Here is an 18,189-nt window from a genome sequence, read left to right on the forward strand (position 1 = left end):
ATGAAGTTGAGTTATGACAGACTGGGCTGGGTGGGTGCATTGAATTTTGATATCTCACCATTCCCATATGGTTGGCTCTAAAAATGCCATTTGCAACAAACAGAATAAGAATATTTGTCAACCTACAGTCAGATCAGATCAATGGGACTGCACTATAGCTTGAATCAACTGTGTGCTTAGAATGTTTATTATTGAATATTGTGGATTTGATGTACCTTCCTGTTGCATCAGATCTACACCAAGCCTATATAGTGACTTGATGACATTGCCCATAGGCTGGGTTAAAGTAAAAAAAAAAAAAATCACATATTTCTGTGGTGACAGTCTGTATGTTTCAAACCATCTAATAGATGATCATTTCAAACGACCTATTCCAAATACTACATTGAGTCTTCAATAATCCTTCACCACAGAATAGCAGGTGACTACAACTTCCTTCAGAAAGATTGGATTTTAACTGAACTGAACATAATTTTAAAGTCTTATTTTAATTGCCGCCGAGTGGCTACATGCGTGTAAGGCTCACTAAATGAATAAAGGTGGCAATGAGGAAAATTCATAGTAGTGAGAAAGCCTGGGTGGCATCTAGAGCAGGAGCTCCTCAGTGCTGCTTGACTTGTTTATATCTTTTGTTCAGTGAATAAACTGGGTTAATTTTTGTTGAGTGGACAGAATCTTAATACAGTGTATTATTTTATCCACATGACATTCTGTCAATAAAATGTTTTTTGGGTAAGAAACTTAAGAAAGGGAATAAGTAGCAAAGATTTGAATTCACCCAGAGTCAGATCCCTTGTTACTTCACTATGTTTTTTTCTTCTTGTTCTTCCTTGTGAAATTGAAAAGCAGAGCAAACAGAGTTTATCCTTGAGTGCTTGAATAAAAACGAGAGGTGAGGGGAGAGAGAAAACGCTACAGGTGACTCAGTTCTTTCCGTCCCTTTGTGGATGGGCGCTGCTCTGAGTCACAAGTCAGAGAGCCAGACAATGATGCGAGGCGTATGCTATTTACTGGCTTCCTCTCTTCTTCTCTCCATCACTTCTTCCTGTCTTTTGTTGCATCCGCATTGAACCGCCTGAACCTTTCATTCCTCCGTCCTTTTCTGCATCATGAGCCAAGGACCTCTCCCACTGCGCGGCTCCCAGAATGCTCTTTGTTAATGGCAAATCTTTTGCAGATTAATTTCAGAATGAGGGCAGGGAATAAGAGAATGAGAAGAAAGGAGGCAAGCCGAAGAGAAGGACTAAGAAGGATTTTCTCTTTTTTCCAGTGTGTTAATGGCCTTTGGGTGCCTGTTGAAAGCAAAAGAAGGTTATAAGTCACATTAGCATATGGTAAATTTCTCTCTCTGTTCTCGCAGAACAATTAGGAAGCCTATTTTATTAACTGCCCTTTACCTTTCTTCAGATGGAGCTTCAGCTAATAAAAATGTCATCCATGCTTTTTTTATGTGTTTGAACTTGTTTTGTCAAGCATAATTATATGCACTGCAACTCCTCGTTAAAAAGTCCATTTAGGATTCTTCAGTTGTTTAATGAAGCTATAGCTTTTTCAAATAATAATTTAATGGTTAAATAATAATTTAACAAAGCAAGTTCGCTAATTGAGTTCAAGCCTGGTTTAGGGTTTTTTGGATTAGTAGAATTGACATTTTTACTAACCCTAACCCTAGCTGAAAATTGTGGAGTGCCTTTAGTCGACAGCAGATGGCAGCAAAGCCACGTCCCAGTCTTTTTTTTGTATTCCTCCCTTTCCTTCCAATACTTCCCTCTGTTCTGATCATGTATGTTATCAGGTGAAAGATAAAGCCTGAAATGTTCCTGGAATGTATTAATGTCTTCTCCGTCACCTTACCTTGTACAGTAACCTTTTATTGCCTGCATTGCTTTCATTCTATTGTAATTGGCCTTGGACTGACACAGTGTCATGTAACTTTGTGCCATAATGTTCAGTGACATAAAATAGATGCTGGCGTTCTTTGTCTCACCTACGCTCTTACGGCTCGTGAGAGTACTGCTGTATTGTTACACAGGAAGTAATTAGGCCCATTTGCAACAGTTGACTGAGGGGGTTTTCAGTCTTCACAGAGGGCGCCTTTGAATTTCCAGACTTTGTGTTTTAGTTTCTCTGCAGCTATTAATGAGTCTTGAAATTCTGCAGAATCATGGGCTGTTAAAGTTGGGCTGAGATGAAATGAACAAGATCATCTTGTTGTTCATCAAGATGATCTTGTTCAAGAACAACAAGATTATTGTTGTTCTTTTATTTAACTGAAAATAATCCACTGATATATTTCGATTATTTAACCAAAAATAATCCACTTTTCCATTTTCAGTTTAGTCAGCGGAGAGTTTGTTTAATATTGATACAAAGTGTCTATAAATTACACCTTTTTGCCTCAGAAAGTTCAGAGCTAGTTATCTGTGGAATGCATGCTAGCATGGCTTACTTCTAACCAAGTTTGTTTGGTTTTCACCTTGCTTTCTTCTGAACACATGCAATTATTTCTCATTGTTTGAGATGCTGTTTGTTAAATCATCTTGTTGACTTGTAAAGCCCTAACCCTAACCCCTAACCCTAACCCACTTAGCAGGATACTTTTCTGCCATAATGGTAGCAACATCTCAGTAACAAATCATTATTATGACTTTTGAAACAATGGCACATGTGTTTTAAGGAGCTACTTTTCTAACGTCCTATTGCAAGTTAGAAATAGGAAGTTATTTACAAACTAACTAATATTAGTTTGCAATATTAGTACAAACTAATATTAGTAGCTGCAGTACTAATATTAGTTTGTACATGCACAATGTTACTTTATATTTAGTCTTCCTTACCTTTGCTCTTGGGGTTACGACCAATCAGCAGCAAGGAAGATGCATGGCGGTCTTAGAATGATTACAGCAGCTTCCCAAGCTGCATTTTTCTTCACATATTTTATATACCTTCAACAATAATATCTGCCAATACTGATCAGCAAATAGACAAGGGTCTAGCCAGATGTTTCCTCTGATTGGACAAACCTTCATCTTGTGTTTTTACCTGAAATCAAATAATCAGTTAAAGACTCTCCGGCTGATGGAGCGACATTGTTGTGTCTCCCTAACGCTCTAGAGAAACTCATTCAGTCTCTGGTTGTGAAACAGCTGCGTTGAGACACACGCACACACACAGAATTGATACAAACAGAGACAGATGGGACACGCTTCATTATAGCATTACATATGAGCTGGTGAATTGCTTGATGTTTTATCATGTACTCCTCAGACTGCTTATTTAGTTCGACATATGGCAGCACGCTGCTATTATGCCGTTTAGGTGAGTGAAAAAAAGGTCAAACGAGCTGTGTATAGCACATGTATTCTGCTTTCATGTCAGTCAAGAACATTTAAACACACTAGAGTAATTTTAAACTGTGTATGCATGCTATACAAAGGAAACTACTAACAAGTGTCTCATTTTACAAATGGAAAAACGTTAGTTTTTAAAAAAATTATTATTATTTTTTATTTGGCTATGTGGCATTAGAATCCAATCAAATGGCTTGGACCAGAGGGAGTTTTCATAATCAATGAAACATTAATCAGTAATCTGATGTGTAATGGCTGTAAAATGTAATGTCTCAATTGTTGACTGTGTTCTATGACTTGGTATTTTTGTGTTTTTATGATGTAAAGCAAATTGAAATACCTCGTTGCTGAAATGTGCTATGCAAATACAGTTTGATTTGATTTATTATGTTATCATAACCTTGTGAAAAAATATTACTGTTTCAACATAACATTCAATATAACATGCTATTTGTACAGAAATCTGTAAAAACAAAACAAACAAAAAAAACCTATTTGCTTTTATTTAAAACAGAAAAGCAACCACTATTCCTACTGCTGCCATAAATGTATTGGTTTTTACAGTTGTAATAATCATTTATGTTTCTGATATTGCTATTAGTATTACTGTGAGTGTTTGTTCCATGGGTTATTATACTTTTTCCTAGCAGACTTATATTAGCTGGCCAATAAGTCAAACTATCTGCTCAGTTAGCTAGCTCTCAGTCAGCTGCTTGGCAGAGAGTGAGTAGCATTTACACATTATGACTGATTGTGTTTCTTGTGATCAGGAAAAATTTCCAAATAGTCCAGTGTGTCTATTCTGTACACTGGTCACTCTGGTAATTTCTTTGTCATCTTTTTAAAAGCATTTTATACCGTAGGAGCAGCATGACAGAAGAGTTTGGACATTTTGACATTGAAATATTTAAAGACGTCGTATCTTGATAGCATTAAATGACCCATGCCTAATTTCACCACAAGTGTCATAATATTGATATTAATGAATTTGAAAGGACAATTTTGACACATCAACTAGCTGGTTGGTATCTGCTAATGGCACAAGAGTTAGCATCTGCCCCAGCTTACTGGTGCTAATCTGAAGGATTAGTTTTTATGGAACATTTTTAATCATTTTAGGTTGAAAATCATAATGATTTTTTACATGGTGAAACCAGAACTGGATAACTAGATAATTCTAGATGGAATAAAAATTCTTGAAAACACATTTTGACATTTACAAAACCAAAAAATATATTTTTGAAAACCAATATATTGGTAAAAAAGGAAGAACTTCAGTCCTTTTTATTTTTGGCATTTGGACCTCCTGTAGAGTATTTCATCCTGATTATAGATTAGTTAAAACTCAGAGACCCGTATTTGTAAAAATCTTCCATCTTGAGGTTTCTTAGATTTCTACCAAAATATCGCTAAAATCTCATCTTGCTTTGTTCTTAAAAACCTAATATCTCGTCTAGTGAACAGGATGCATCGTTACATCTTATTACATAATAGTTACTCGCCCCTTAAAATAATGCAGATTTTTTCAGGCCCATTTCAACATACTGATTCAGGATTGTTGTGCCAGGCATTTCTGAGAACAGCCCACAGAAAGGATCTCGATTGACCGATTTTGCTGATTTTGCTGCCATGTCCATTTAAGCCAAGGATTTGGTTGCACAACTAATCTTTTTTTCTTCTTAAGGGTAGCTTAGACGGAACTGAAACAGATAGCACATACTTATAGGCATATAATTGGGAGGAAAAATATGTACGAAAAGTCAAGTGTGATAAAGAGGAGAAAAGGAGCCTGATAAGACTTGGGGAAGGAAGGGAAATGTTGAGGCTGAAAGATGAGATGGCAGCAGTGGCATTGAAGCAAATAGCGTGAAGAAGGTGAATGACTGGCTGGATGGACGAGGAGGAAGAGGAGGAGGTGAAGAAGGCTGAGGTAGCAGATAAGCTTACTGTTGTATCAGTAATTGTAATCTGCAGAAGCTGACATGGGTTTGCATGTAAAGCCATTAGGGTGACTGTGTGCACAAAAGCTCGTTTTCTACAACTGCAACATCTGATAGGGAGGTGAGACGACCTGAAAAGTAGAAAAGGAAGGCAGACAGCAGGGGAATTTTGATCTTGGTTTATGTTTTAAGTTGGCATATTATATATATATATATATAAAAAACATTTTTGAAAGATAACTCTTCATGGTTCAGTTTTTATTTTCAGAACGTGAACTTAAAGAAAGCGTGCATGTTTTACTTGTCTACATGTTTGTGTCATTGTGTGCTTCATCTCTGCAGACGAAGAGCAGTTAAAGACAGGAACCGTACGGATGAATAGGAGGAGGAGCAGGAAGGAAGGAGGAGGAGAAGAGGCCGGTGGCCCATTTTATCCCTCTGTGTTTTCTGTGTAGCTGCCTGGCTGTAATTATCAGTTCGATTATTATTGAGTGCTAATTCACTGCCTCGCCGGGAGCTATGTGTTAAATAAACGCAGCCGAGTAAATAGATAGTGGGGCAGAAAGATGCAGTGGGAGAACAGACTGCCGCTGCTATCAGATGGCATCACAGCACACAAACTAGCCACAGGGGAAGAGGGAGATTTATTGGTGTATATTAATACGTGTCTGTCCCATGCCATACTCGCGAGCCAAAAACATTAGCGTTCTGTGGCCATGCGATGTGCTGATGATCCGTTGGACAGTTTAACATTAACGTACTGACGCTTTCGTCATCAGTTCCTTCTGGACTGGATCTGGTATTTGGCCCTCCGTAGCTGATATCACTGTGGCATATACCCGGCAGACACGCAGACTAACAACTCAACCATCCACCATCTGTTGTCCCTACAGCTCAATCTCAAAACTGCTGCATAGTATGCCTGTTGTAGATATGACTTTCTGCAAAAAGATTGGTTTTGCCTTTCTGAATTCCTTATGTTTGTATCTTTAGTTATGGTCTTTATTTTAAAAAAGGCCAAAAACTCTTGCTGAAAACAGCTCACAAGACCTTAACCAAATTGCCAAATGAATCTCAGTCTTATTGTGTTATTTATTAATTGAAATGCTTAAATTTTTGACCATGTCAAGTTTTGAGGGAGCAGTTGCTGCATAACAAGGTTTCTGCTGTTTTAAACAAAGACAAAGAGATTACAGACTTAATATTCCACCCTGTCTGGAGTGTCACTAAAATTGCAATCTCAGGTGAATGTAAATATTTATCCTAAATTTGAGATTTTGTTTTCTCTTTTGAAAGACTTCCAGCATTTCCAACCCCTGTTATTCAGTGACTGAGGTTTGAAGCTCCAAAGCATAAAACAGAGCAATGTGGCTGTACTCTTTTTATCCTTCCTGTTGTCTCCTCAAAATGTCTTGATCTGTCTCCGCAAGTCACAGAAAATGCAGTATTCTATTATTTAAAAGTGACTTAATTTTTTAAACAGGCAACTTTCAGTCTTCTTCTCTCAGTAAACGCATCCTCACAGAACAGTGTTATCAGCAAAATCTGGTAGAGCTTAGGTATTGAGAGTTTGCCAATTGGAAAAGATCATCAGATTGTAGAGCTTTGTAACTGAACAGTCAACATTCAGGAATTATTTAGATGAAAATCATCAATTTCAGGGCACCAACCTGCCTGGTGAAACCAGCTCCTCGTTCTACACTATTTGCTTTGTTCAGACGGCCTGGGGCTTTTGCTGCTACTGAGAAACTTCACCCAGTCCCTAACGTTTGCCCGTGATGTATGTTATGTGCAGGTTCAACCCTATGAAGCTTAAAGGAAATTCCCTCACTGTAAACAACCATTCTCCACTCCAGGAGAGCAGTGTCGCTCTGAACGAGGTGGCTGCTAATGTCAATGGCTGCTAATGTTAATTCAGTATCAGGAAGCGTGACCAACACAGACCGACGGCTTCGTTCACTTCCCCCACTGCCATTGCTAAAGCAACAGGCAGACAACAAAACAGCGTAGAAAATCAACGTTGCTGTTGTCATCTCCAGTTTGCTGTTTGGCTTGGTTAAAATTCTACCTAAGAAATCCAGAAATCCCAGACTGTGCTGTGAAGTGAGATTTGAATCAAGTGGAATTGCACAGGAACACAATAGCTAGGCTAGTCACCAGCTAATTTCTCTGTGCTTTTCTACCCCCAGTAGACAACAAGTCTTGGAAAACAATGAAATCGGCCTAGTAGGGACACTTTCTGGTGCAAGCTTTGCACCTTCCTTAATGCCTTAGTATAATTTAATGGAAGCATTGCAGCCTTTTTCCTTTTATGTAATGAAAATTATGATATTGTACCTTGTCTGTTGGAAACAACAAATAGATTTGTTTTAATATTTACAGTCTAATGGCATTTCTATATTTCTTTTTTATTGTTTGTCATTGGGCAAAACACAATGTGAAGCACTAGAACAGTTGCTGTACACAACTTACCTCCAATCCTATGGATAGGTAAACCTGTTCAGGTAATCCTCCTCTGGTGTTATCATGTCACAGTTAATAAACTGCATGGCGAGGACTCTGGAGACTGATGTCAACATCTCAGAGGTTGCTAGGGCCACGCCGCCGTGCAGCTGGTGGCGTGACATTTAGACAGCTGCAGCCAAATCAGGGGGAGCAAGGAATGACCAAGCAGCGCTGACACACGTCCCACTGACTCCTTCCACATCTAATTAAGGACATACCCCAATATTATTCCCTTGCTATCTGTCCGAGGATTCACATACTTTGAAAAAAGCATAGTAATTGTTTTAGTCATATATTTGGATATAATGTTTGACTGTATTTTTTTAATATGGTGTTGCTAAAGGGGCAGTGTATGTGTGTATATATAAATATATAAAGTATGACTTAAAAGAAATCTAACTTTTTGGGCTTCTGCCTTTTTAAAAACTTCGGCTCCCGGGAGTCATCACAACATGACTCCTTTTACAAGTGTTGCTCTGAGAAGTAGCTCCTATAATGACCTCAGCAGATATGCATCTCTGCCAGGTGTTTGCTAATTGCTGCTGGCTAGTCTGAAGGAGCTGAGTGGGGGAGTCATGGTGGAGAACTGCACTGTCAGGCGGAAACTTGGAAACTGCAGCTCAGAGGAGGATCTTTTTCCTTGACGGCGCTGCTTGGTCCTCCCAGGTTTTTTGTGCAGCTGAACGGTTGCCATGGAGATGAAAGTATTTCTCAGGCATGCATGAAACAATCAAGGCAACACTCCAGGTATTACAACATGTAAAGTTCCAAAAAGTGTGATTTTAAATACCACTGACCCTTTAATCATTTATCAGCTCACTAGTTAGGGTTAGTCTTTTTTAATAGATTTTAGTTTATTTGCTGCATACGGTAAGTGTTCCTCATGGGGCCACTGTGGGGTCTCCGTAATTCTTTGCAGTTTTTGGCTTGTTTAATATAAAACCAGAATAATTCCAGGTAACAAGTGAGCAGATTTAGTTTAGCTGCCAGATGCTTTAACAGATCCTGCTCCCACATGCTCTCCCTGTCTCATTCTAATTCTTTTTCTGTCTTCCTTTTGTCATTTTTTTCCCCGTTTGATATTTGTTACCTGTTAGACATGTCTCCCGTTATCCTTCGTCGTTTTCATTCTGACTTTCTTTCACTCACTCTCGCTTGATTTTTGTGTTTCACACTTTTACATATTTTCCTCCCCATCACCGGCTTCTAAATAGATGCTTCAGACCTCCAGCTGTGCACTGAATCGATTCATATGCAGAAGAAGCCTAAAGAGGGAAGGATATATGGTAATGCATTTTTGAGCTAATCTGCTGTTTAGCTCATGGCTACTAGCTGTTGTATTTAATTAGACTTCATGTTAATAACATGAAGTTGCTTTGCTGTTCTGTTTCTTATATAATTTGTCGCCTTAATTTAATATCATTTTTTTCTACCCTGTTTTTTTTGTACTCAACCTATGAGACTTTATTTTTCAATAATTTAGAAGAAAATTCAAGCAAGAAAAGTCATTTTGTACCCAGTGTGACAGCAGTGCAAGTCTGATTACTTGTGTAAAGCCTGTGTGAGGTATGAATTGTGATGTGGTTTGAGGCAAAACAAAAATGGATCCTACTTTTTTTGTTTGTTTGTGTGTGTTCTGCTTTGTGATTTAATATCTCAGCAAATTGCTTTGCTTTGTGGTTGGATTGAGTAAAATAAGCTCATTATGAGTTTGATATCGCAATTAAAAAAAAAGCATTCAAATGAACAAATACCCCACTCTATCACTCAGTAAGATTAAAATTTCTCTGTGGACAGTTAAAAGCTGAGTTGTTAAGAGAGCTGTGAAACCTATCCTTTTTTTAGATTATCACTTCAGTGGGTTGCAATAAGATAAAACACTATTTATCTATACTGTATATCAAAACTCCAAAGGGAATTTAAAACATTCTTCATGCTCAAATGTTGATTGAGTCTCATTAAAAAATACTTTAACAACACTGACTTTTTCCTCAAGATACTGGCAGGGAAAGCGTACATGGAATGACATAACCAAGTTGCAGGCATAGTGTACAGAAACATCTGTGCAGAATATGGACTGGAAACCCCGAGATCAAAGTGGGAAACGCCTCCAAAGGTGGCGGAGAACGCCAGAGCTAAGATCCTGTGGGACTTCCAGATCCAGACGGACAAAATGGTAATGGCAAACCAACCAGACATTGTCGTAGTGGATAAACAACAGAGGAAAGCCGTTGTCGTAGATGTAGCAATACCAAGCGACTGCAACATCAGGAAAAAGGAGCACGAGAAACTAGAGAAATACCAGGGCCTCAGGGAGGAACTGGAGAGGGCCTGGAAGGTGAAGACCACAGTGGTGCCTGTGGTCATCGGGGCCCTCGGGGCAGTCACCCCCAAACTGGACCAATGGCTACAACAGATCCCAGGAACAACATCAGACATCTCAGTCCAGAAATGTGCAGTCCTTGGCACAACCAAGATACTGCGCAGAACCCTCAAGCTCCCAGGCCTCTGGTAGAGGACCCGAGCTCAGAGGATAAGAACCACCCACGGTGGGTGAGAAGGGAATTTTATATATATATATATATATATATATAAATTCTGTCACTGTAAAGTAACAGAAAAAGGAAAAAGAAAACATATTTGCTAGATTTTCTTACAGTATATTGAAAATGTTTTGAACTACAATCTTTCTGCACCGTTACATTCATAATATTGTATTAACTACATTTTTTCTGTTCTTTTCTATCATAAGATAAAATAAAATATGTCTGGGTGTATCAAGCTCAGCAGATACGTACACTAACAACTGCAAGAAAATGTAATAATTATACCATAATTACCACATTGTGGTATAATGTGGTAATTGGTAGCTTTTTCTAGACGATTTCTGAGTTTTTTGGCAGAAATTTATTTCTTTAAAGTCCTGTAAAGTGGCCCTAATATGCCGTCATGGCTTTGAGCTTGTAAGTCCAGGATGTCCTCCTCCGCCGTGCGTTGGAGTGCTTACATGGTGTGATGCGTTGTGTGTAAAGTCACGCCTGGCCGGCCGTTATCTACCGCAGACTTGCAGGTCCCTGAAGGGACACAAGAGGAGTCATCTGATTCACTTGCAATTTCTTCTGTGACTGCAAATTAAAACTGGACCAACACAGACGGACGCAGATAGGAAGGGAAGTTGTTAATTCCCCCCCTGCCTTAATTAAATCTGCTCTTTTTCTGCCTAATCCTACCAAACAGATACTTTTTCCAGCACCTTAAATGAACAAAAAAAAGCAATTTGATCTTCTTCTCGGTTTTAACTTGCAGCAGCTGCCTCGAACATCAGAAACACTCTTGCTCTTTGCCGCACTTATGTTTATGAAACACAAACGATTGGCGCCGATTTGATTTGGCGTTCATCAGCTCTGTTAATGATGATGAATCTCGCTCTGTGTGTGTGTGTGTGTGTTGGTGTGTGTGGGGGTGTGCGTGTAGACAGCCCTCACCTCAGTTGCTCAGCTCTGCCTTTCAGTGCCACTGTGTTCACCGTAACACTAGAGCTTTCTAAATATTGATTGGCATTAATTTCCTCAGAGTACCAGATGTGCAACTTTTAGTACGTTAGGGTACTTCAAACAGTGACAGGCTGTCTGTATAAGAGATGCTGTGAAGTTATTATGTTTTCCTCTATATGGAGTTTTCAGGTGTGATTGAAAACAAGTTAAAGAAAAAAAAGACCCCCAAAGCATTCAGTGTTGATGATGAGACTTTGTAGGAACGCTGGACTGTTCAGAAAGCTATTTATACGGTACGGTTTTATGTGGAATGTAGCTGTAATTGTGCTGATGATTTGCCCATTTTTCTTTTCAAAATAATCCCAACTCTGTCTGATAGGAATGAGACTTTGCTTCACATTTCCATTTTCAATTAGGTCTTGACTTTGATATGAAAATACATTAAAATGCCATGACATAAGTCACTATAAATTGTAATTCTGGTTGTAAATAGGGGTGCACCAAAGGCCAATCAGTAATCTTTAAAAGAAGTGATTTTGGCTGATGCATGTTTTTTGTGCTGAATAAAGTCATAAAGTCACATATTTAGCAACAGTGAGGTGACTACTGCTACCCGTGTGACCCGGTGGGCAGCTGTGTCAGTCAGTTCTCTCTTGACAGAACAAAAGGGGACAGTGACTGATTTTCAGACGTTTGCAGAGGTAGACAAGATCGTTTTCATATGTAAGCATTGTCTGTTCATCTGTACCCAAAATTAAGGAAATTATGGCCAATGGATGAGTGCCCCCTAGTTTTAAGTCTGTTGTTTTTGTTCTACTTGAAGGTAATTGTTCACACTCGTCCCAACTCTCTTGAGAATTTGGACAAACTGAGGACATTGGCCATTTTTGGGCCAATGTTGTCACGTGAGTAATACTTGCAACCAAGTTTTCTTTTAATGAAGAAAAAAATTAAAAGGCCTTTTTTTCAATGCACAACTGTGAACTAAGCATGCAATTTTTTTTAATTTAAAAGTAGTCAGACTTTTTCTTCCTGCGAAGGGTTGTGTGAATCACTGTAGGTCATCAGCTTGAAAAGGGTTTGGCATTCTAGCTTCATTAAAATTAAGACATCAAGTTTGCAAATTATTTTGGGGGAGGGGGGCAGAGAGGACAACAAAACATGAAGAAAATAGTTCATTCTTGTAACATGATTTGGGTCGTTTTTTCAAATTTAAAATAAATGAATTAAATCAGACTTACATGCACAACAGTTTGTTTTTGTGTAGCTGTGTTCCTTTTTACTGTGAAATTAAAAACGAGTCAACAAACCATAGTCAGAAAATCCATTTTGTATTGTACCTAATATTTTTCAATGTAAAAACATTTAATTTGTCTGTATTAATTTTGTCCTAATTAAAAATAAAAAAAACTTTATCTACCTCTACCAGCTGTACTGAGGTGGGCCGAATTTGTATCGGCAATTGGCTCTTAATTATGGGTATTGAATTAAATGGAGCAGAAATTAAATGCATACCAAGAGTTTTTAGTTTATTTTTATATATGTATATATACATTTTGAATATCCTTTTCCTTCAACTTCACAGGAATGGTTTATCACATTATTTTGCAATAAAATACATTAAGGTTTCTTTTTCTAGCATGCCGAAGTGTTAAAAAATTAAACAATAATAAAGCACTAAAGTCTGAACTTTTGATGGAATTGTGATGAAATGTATTTCACTTTTTCTTTTTTCTAACGTTTGTCTTGCATGTTTAAGGAGTGTAAAATATATCACAATCAGTGTAACAAAAGCTCCCAATTTGATGTTGTTTACACACATCAAAGATTTCAGATAGATTTCCTCATTGCAATCACCTTAACTGCTCTCTTCTACAATCAGCGCTTTGTCTACGCAGGTACAGCGAGGCTCGTGTGGAAACTCTGAGTTAAATTGTTTTGCAAAGCAACAAAAGCTCCACAGTAAATCCCCTCTGTAATAGCAACTTTTTCAACTAAAAAATAAAAAGTCATATGCAATAATAGCCAGAAATTACCATGTGATATTCTTTACACATGTCCAAAGCCCGTTTTGTTTCTGATCTTGTCACACTCACTGTAAGAACAGGAAAACCAGTTTATGGGAGGACCAAAGCTGGTTTCTATTTTGCTGAACAGGTTGGCATGTTTGAAAATGGGACTTTTGCAGATTTTAGAGCAAAACAGTGGAACGCTTTTTGTGAAACATTATGCTCTGTCACATCTATGAAGTATGTGTGTCAGCAGTGATGTATGGAAACTGGATGAACTGGGTTAAAATGACGCATTGCAAATGCCTGAAGATGGCCTAACTGTCTTGGGATGAAAGTTCAAACCCTTTCAAACCATCAATAAGTGCTTAATTAGTCAAACATTAATCAGTAAATCAACTGGATGTCCCTGTCATGCCAACTACCCCATTAATAAGAACACTAGAATATTTCTCCAGCACACGTCTGGATAAATATTCCAGATTGTATGGTTTGTTATACTAATTTCCCTTGTATTGTATTTAATATGCACAACCCAAAAGCTGAAATGTGTGGCAGGCAGCTTCCTCTCACTCCTCTTCTTTGCTCTTTCTCTACCACCGTTTGTAGTCTGCAGATGAGATGGAGGCCATGGTAAGCTTCATGACAGTCCTGCACTGTTGGCCTTTTCATCTTTGCCTCAGTCTTCTTTTGTTTCTCATCGTCCTCTTCAACATGTAGGGGGGCTAGACAGGAAAAAAAAAACAAAGAAACTGCTTTTCATAATACGCTGATTGTAGTAATTGTCAATGATTTCTGTTGGAATGAAAATCCTTCTGGACATCTAGAGGAGTAAAGTATCTAGAATTTGGAGCATATTTGGGTAAAATTCACTTAATAACTGATCAGTTTTTGGAATCAAATGAAGCCCCTCGCTGCTTTTATTTCTTCCTATCCATCTTTCTTGCTTATTTTGTTTGACCTTGCTCTCTTTTCATGGTTTCGTGCAACATTTCCAAGTATGTCTCCATATTGCATGTGTACATTAAGGACTCTTCTTTAAAAAATTGAATTTTCCCTTCCTTGTCAAGTGTCCTGCATGCTTGTTGAATGTTTATCAGCATTCTTTTGCAGATGTGCTTGCTTTTGTGAATCTATGTGTTCCTTTTCAGCGCAACAGGGTGATTGTGGCACGCATCCACCCACTAGAGCGCACGAAATAGATGTGTAGAGATACGCTGACCGATAGAGACGGAAGCAGAAAAAGCAAACTTTTGATTTGAAGGTTACGGCTTTTTTCTCCCTTTGTGGTGCGTGGATTTCCAGCGTGCGGCCATGCTGTAGAGTCCAACCTCTGAGAAGTCATTGACCATACATAATCTGTTGGAGACCTTGAATTCAACAAAATGCTGGATGGAAATAAAAAGTGCATTCTTGCAAGTAAATGATTTTTTTAAGGGACGTTGAAGTATAATTTTTAAAACCAGCAGTAACATGAAAGGAAACAATGTTAATCCGCTGCTGTGCATAAAGATCTGCCAGGACACAGACCACACTGGTATTCAAACCATATTCTTTTACCGTAAAGCCCAGCAGTGAATATGAAACATTTAATACAGGATATTACATGGATTTCCCTCACTGAAAGTCTCTTGATGCTTTGGCTTGATGCTAAAACTATAGCCGTAAAGGTAGAAACATACTTATGACATTTCTTCTACCTTGTCAGATTTTCCTACCATATCACATCTAGATAGCTGTGTCTATCAAGTGATGCTATCTTAGGAAGCTGCTAGATCAGCTGTTGAGGCTTGTGAACGGTGCAGTTACGTCTCTTTGTCCTGGTAGTTGCCACGGAGATGAATATAAATGACTTTGCAGGCTGACCTTCTTGGTGTTACTGCTTCATGCAACACGGCTGCCTCTATCAACCTGGATTTACACACATTTTTTCATTTTTAAGAGTGGATGACAAGGAAGACCATCCATGTTCATTTCTGCTGTAGTTCTAGGACAGTTTCCACGCTGGGTATTAATGTCCATCAGTTTATTTGGGGTTTGAACTATTATAATAGTCAGTCTACTGTAATTCTGTCCTATCATCATCGTTGTTCTGGAGCAGGCGGTGTTAGTGTGTAGAAAAACCACATCAGTGAAGGATCTATGATCTATGGCCTGATTTTCTTTCAAAGGTTTGTTAATGCATGCAAACATGAAACCTTCGAATAAATAATAAAAATTTGATGGATTCTGTCAGAAAGCTGAAATGGTTGTCCTGGGGTGTTTCAGCAGATTAATGACAGGATATGATCAACAGGTTAATGGTTCAGCAGACACAAAATCAACCGTCTTCCAGCCTTCAATCATCGCACAGTGTTTTAGCATCTTTATAAAGTTAAATTGTTTGATTTAGAAAAATACTTATTAAAAAAGAACAATTGGGAGTCGTGAAATTGTATTCCAGCGTTACACTATGTTTCTAACAATAATTTATTGAATATTAAATCTGCAAAACAACAGATTCATTATCCAGTAAAAAAATGCAGATAAGGACAAAATAAATGAAATCAAAACAAAACTTTATTGTGTTTTGAACCAACCGCATGATACCCACATGACCTTTTCCGATGCCTTTTCAGCCGACCGCTCTGTCTCTGTGTGTATTTCGCTTGCAGGCTCAGCAGCTCCAGAAGAAAGACTCGCAGCTGAAAGCGCTGGATGCCTTCTACAAGGAGCAGCTGGCTCAGCTGGAGCAGAGGGTACGACATTCACACATGTTTCACAGACCTGCAGAAACCTGCCTCGTTCAGAAGCGTTCACAGAAACCCCGGCCTGCTGTGCTGAGCAGCAAACCTCAGAAGAACACCGAAAATCTGGACAGGAAGAGCTGTTTCACATGTGCACATTCCAACAGATGCATGATCAACTGTAGTCACATAAACCCAAGGTCAAACAGGCTTTTTGCATTTCTGTGTGCAAACGTACTTGCATGTGTAATGATTTAAAGGATTCATGCAAATTTTCTCTACAGCATTATTATGACAAAACATCTGATGCATTGCTTGTAGCCTTCCCAGTGGGAATGTTGAGCTATAAGCTACACCAGCAGGTTGCTCCACAGCATCCATAATAATAAGCTTTATCTCCATTAAAGATGATTTTGTGCAGCAAAGAAAACTAAAGCGATAAATAAAATGGTCTGAAACGTTCCTCCTGCCCCCCAACGTGAAAAACTACTGTAGAGAACGTTTAAACAAGCTTGTTCATCAAAATAGGTTCCCAACTAAACATTACATGGAAGAAGTGACTCCCTGAGGCCTTTCCGGTGCGATTCAACAGGCAGCAGAGATTGAAGCCAGCCGGAGCATCTCCGGAGAGCCTTTACAAGACCTTCCATTTCCTTTCATCTTCCGTTTGACATTTGCCAGGTAGAAAAGGTGCAGTTTCAAGTCAAGTCTCAGTCTCACCAGGCACCATGCGGAGAACCTTTACAAGGTGCTCTCCGGGGAAAGCTGTCTTCCATTTCTCAAATAGAAAAGACCTTTAAAGGACATTATGTTTAAAACCTAAGTATTGTGTTCTGTTTACCCTGGTTAATTCAGGCCTGTTCAGCATCCAGAGTAAATGGAGAGTCTGTGTTCTAATCAGCCAGCTGTCTTTGGGCAGACTCCTTAACTTCAGTACACCAGTTAATTTTTGTAGTTACCTTAGAATAAGGGTGCATTCGCAGCAGCCCTGTTTAGTCCACATTAATTGAATTCAGGTTGGTTTGCTTAGAAAGTCTGGTTCGTTTGGAGAGGAGTGAATGCACTATCGAACTCTGATGAGGACTGAAAAAGCAAACTACTTGGTCTTGGTTTGGCTGAAGTGAACTCTGGTGCAGTTTGTATACATATGTGTAAGCAAATGGACTGGAGATCGCTCCAAAAGCAGGAAGCAAACTACAGCACAAGGCATTGTGGGTCACTAGAGCCAAAATAAATGCACTAGTCTCGCACTGCAGGGAGGGATGGCTGGTCTTTTACTACAGACAAAAGAGAAATCCTACAACCGCTAAAATCTGACTCCATTTCTGTTTACATTTTGTGAGGAAGGAAGTTGCGCTCAGTGTCTTGTTCAGAGATTTTTGTGTTGTTTCCTTCAGTGGTTCTTGTTGCAGCACCACCACAGGAGAGGAGGTGAACAGGTTTTTCAAAAGGTTTGGATCATTTGTCAGTGCAGCGTGAAAGAGAACTACACCAACATAAAAATGTAACAAATGCTCCAATTTTGGCTCCCCACTGAACCGAGTCTACTGGATTATTGTGTGAAAACTCCCTAAAATACATAAAGCATCAAGGACTTTATGTGGTTTTAAAACTGTATTTGGGTAACTGTTAAATCTAGAGGCAACATAAGCTGTGTTTTCATTAACCATAAAATTGCAAAATTGAAATTACCAAAATACATTTACGTAATAGAAACAAGGCAATTTCTAAAAAATGTTTTGGTAAAGTTTTGTAGAGCAGCTGGTGGTGTGGAAAACACAGACCACAAATCACTGTGGCTTGATAAGATGTGGAAAAACTCAAAGAAATATTTCCTCCTTTTGCCACATCCATGCTTATGCAAAGGCAGAGTCACATACAGGTCTTTGGTGTCATGCGGGCGGCTATTTGTGTTCATCTCATTAGTAACAGGTTGGATTTAGAGAGCGAGCCATTGGCTGGCAGGCTGGCATACGGGTGGCACAAGCTGTGTTTGCCATGGAGCTCAGGATGTTTGCAGACAGACCTCTCTGTGTGGCTGTGTGTGTTAAGATGGAGTGAGATGTTATTTGCCTAAATACTGTGTACTCAGGTGCACATGTACAGTATGGGCAGATTCATGTATCGCTCTGAGCGCTCAGTTTGTTTGCAGTCATGGATTCCTT

At 38.8% G+C, this 18,189-nt stretch overlaps 1 protein-coding gene across 2 annotated transcripts in view; it reads left to right on the forward strand.

The window, feature by feature from the left end:
• Nucleotides 1-18,189, forward strand: part of LOC102230928 (MICOS complex subunit mic25a-like) — a 74,831-nt gene that overhangs the window by 8,249 nt on the left and 48,393 nt on the right. The window contains exons 5-6 of one of the 2 annotated variants that reach the window (XM_023339842.1): nucleotides 13,908-13,931; nucleotides 15,953-16,036. In XM_023339842.1, the coding sequence (XP_023195610.1) occupies nucleotides 13,908-13,931; nucleotides 15,953-16,036 (108 nt within the window). The remainder of the gene's footprint in view (nucleotides 1-13,907; nucleotides 13,932-15,952; nucleotides 16,037-18,189) is intronic. The other variant, XM_023339852.1, reaches the window with a different exon arrangement.

The sequence above is a fragment of the Xiphophorus maculatus genome, chromosome 1, assembly GCF_002775205.1.
Source record: "Xiphophorus maculatus strain JP 163 A chromosome 1, X_maculatus-5.0-male, whole genome shotgun sequence".
Taxonomy (NCBI): Eukaryota; Metazoa; Chordata; class Actinopteri; order Cyprinodontiformes; family Poeciliidae; genus Xiphophorus; species Xiphophorus maculatus.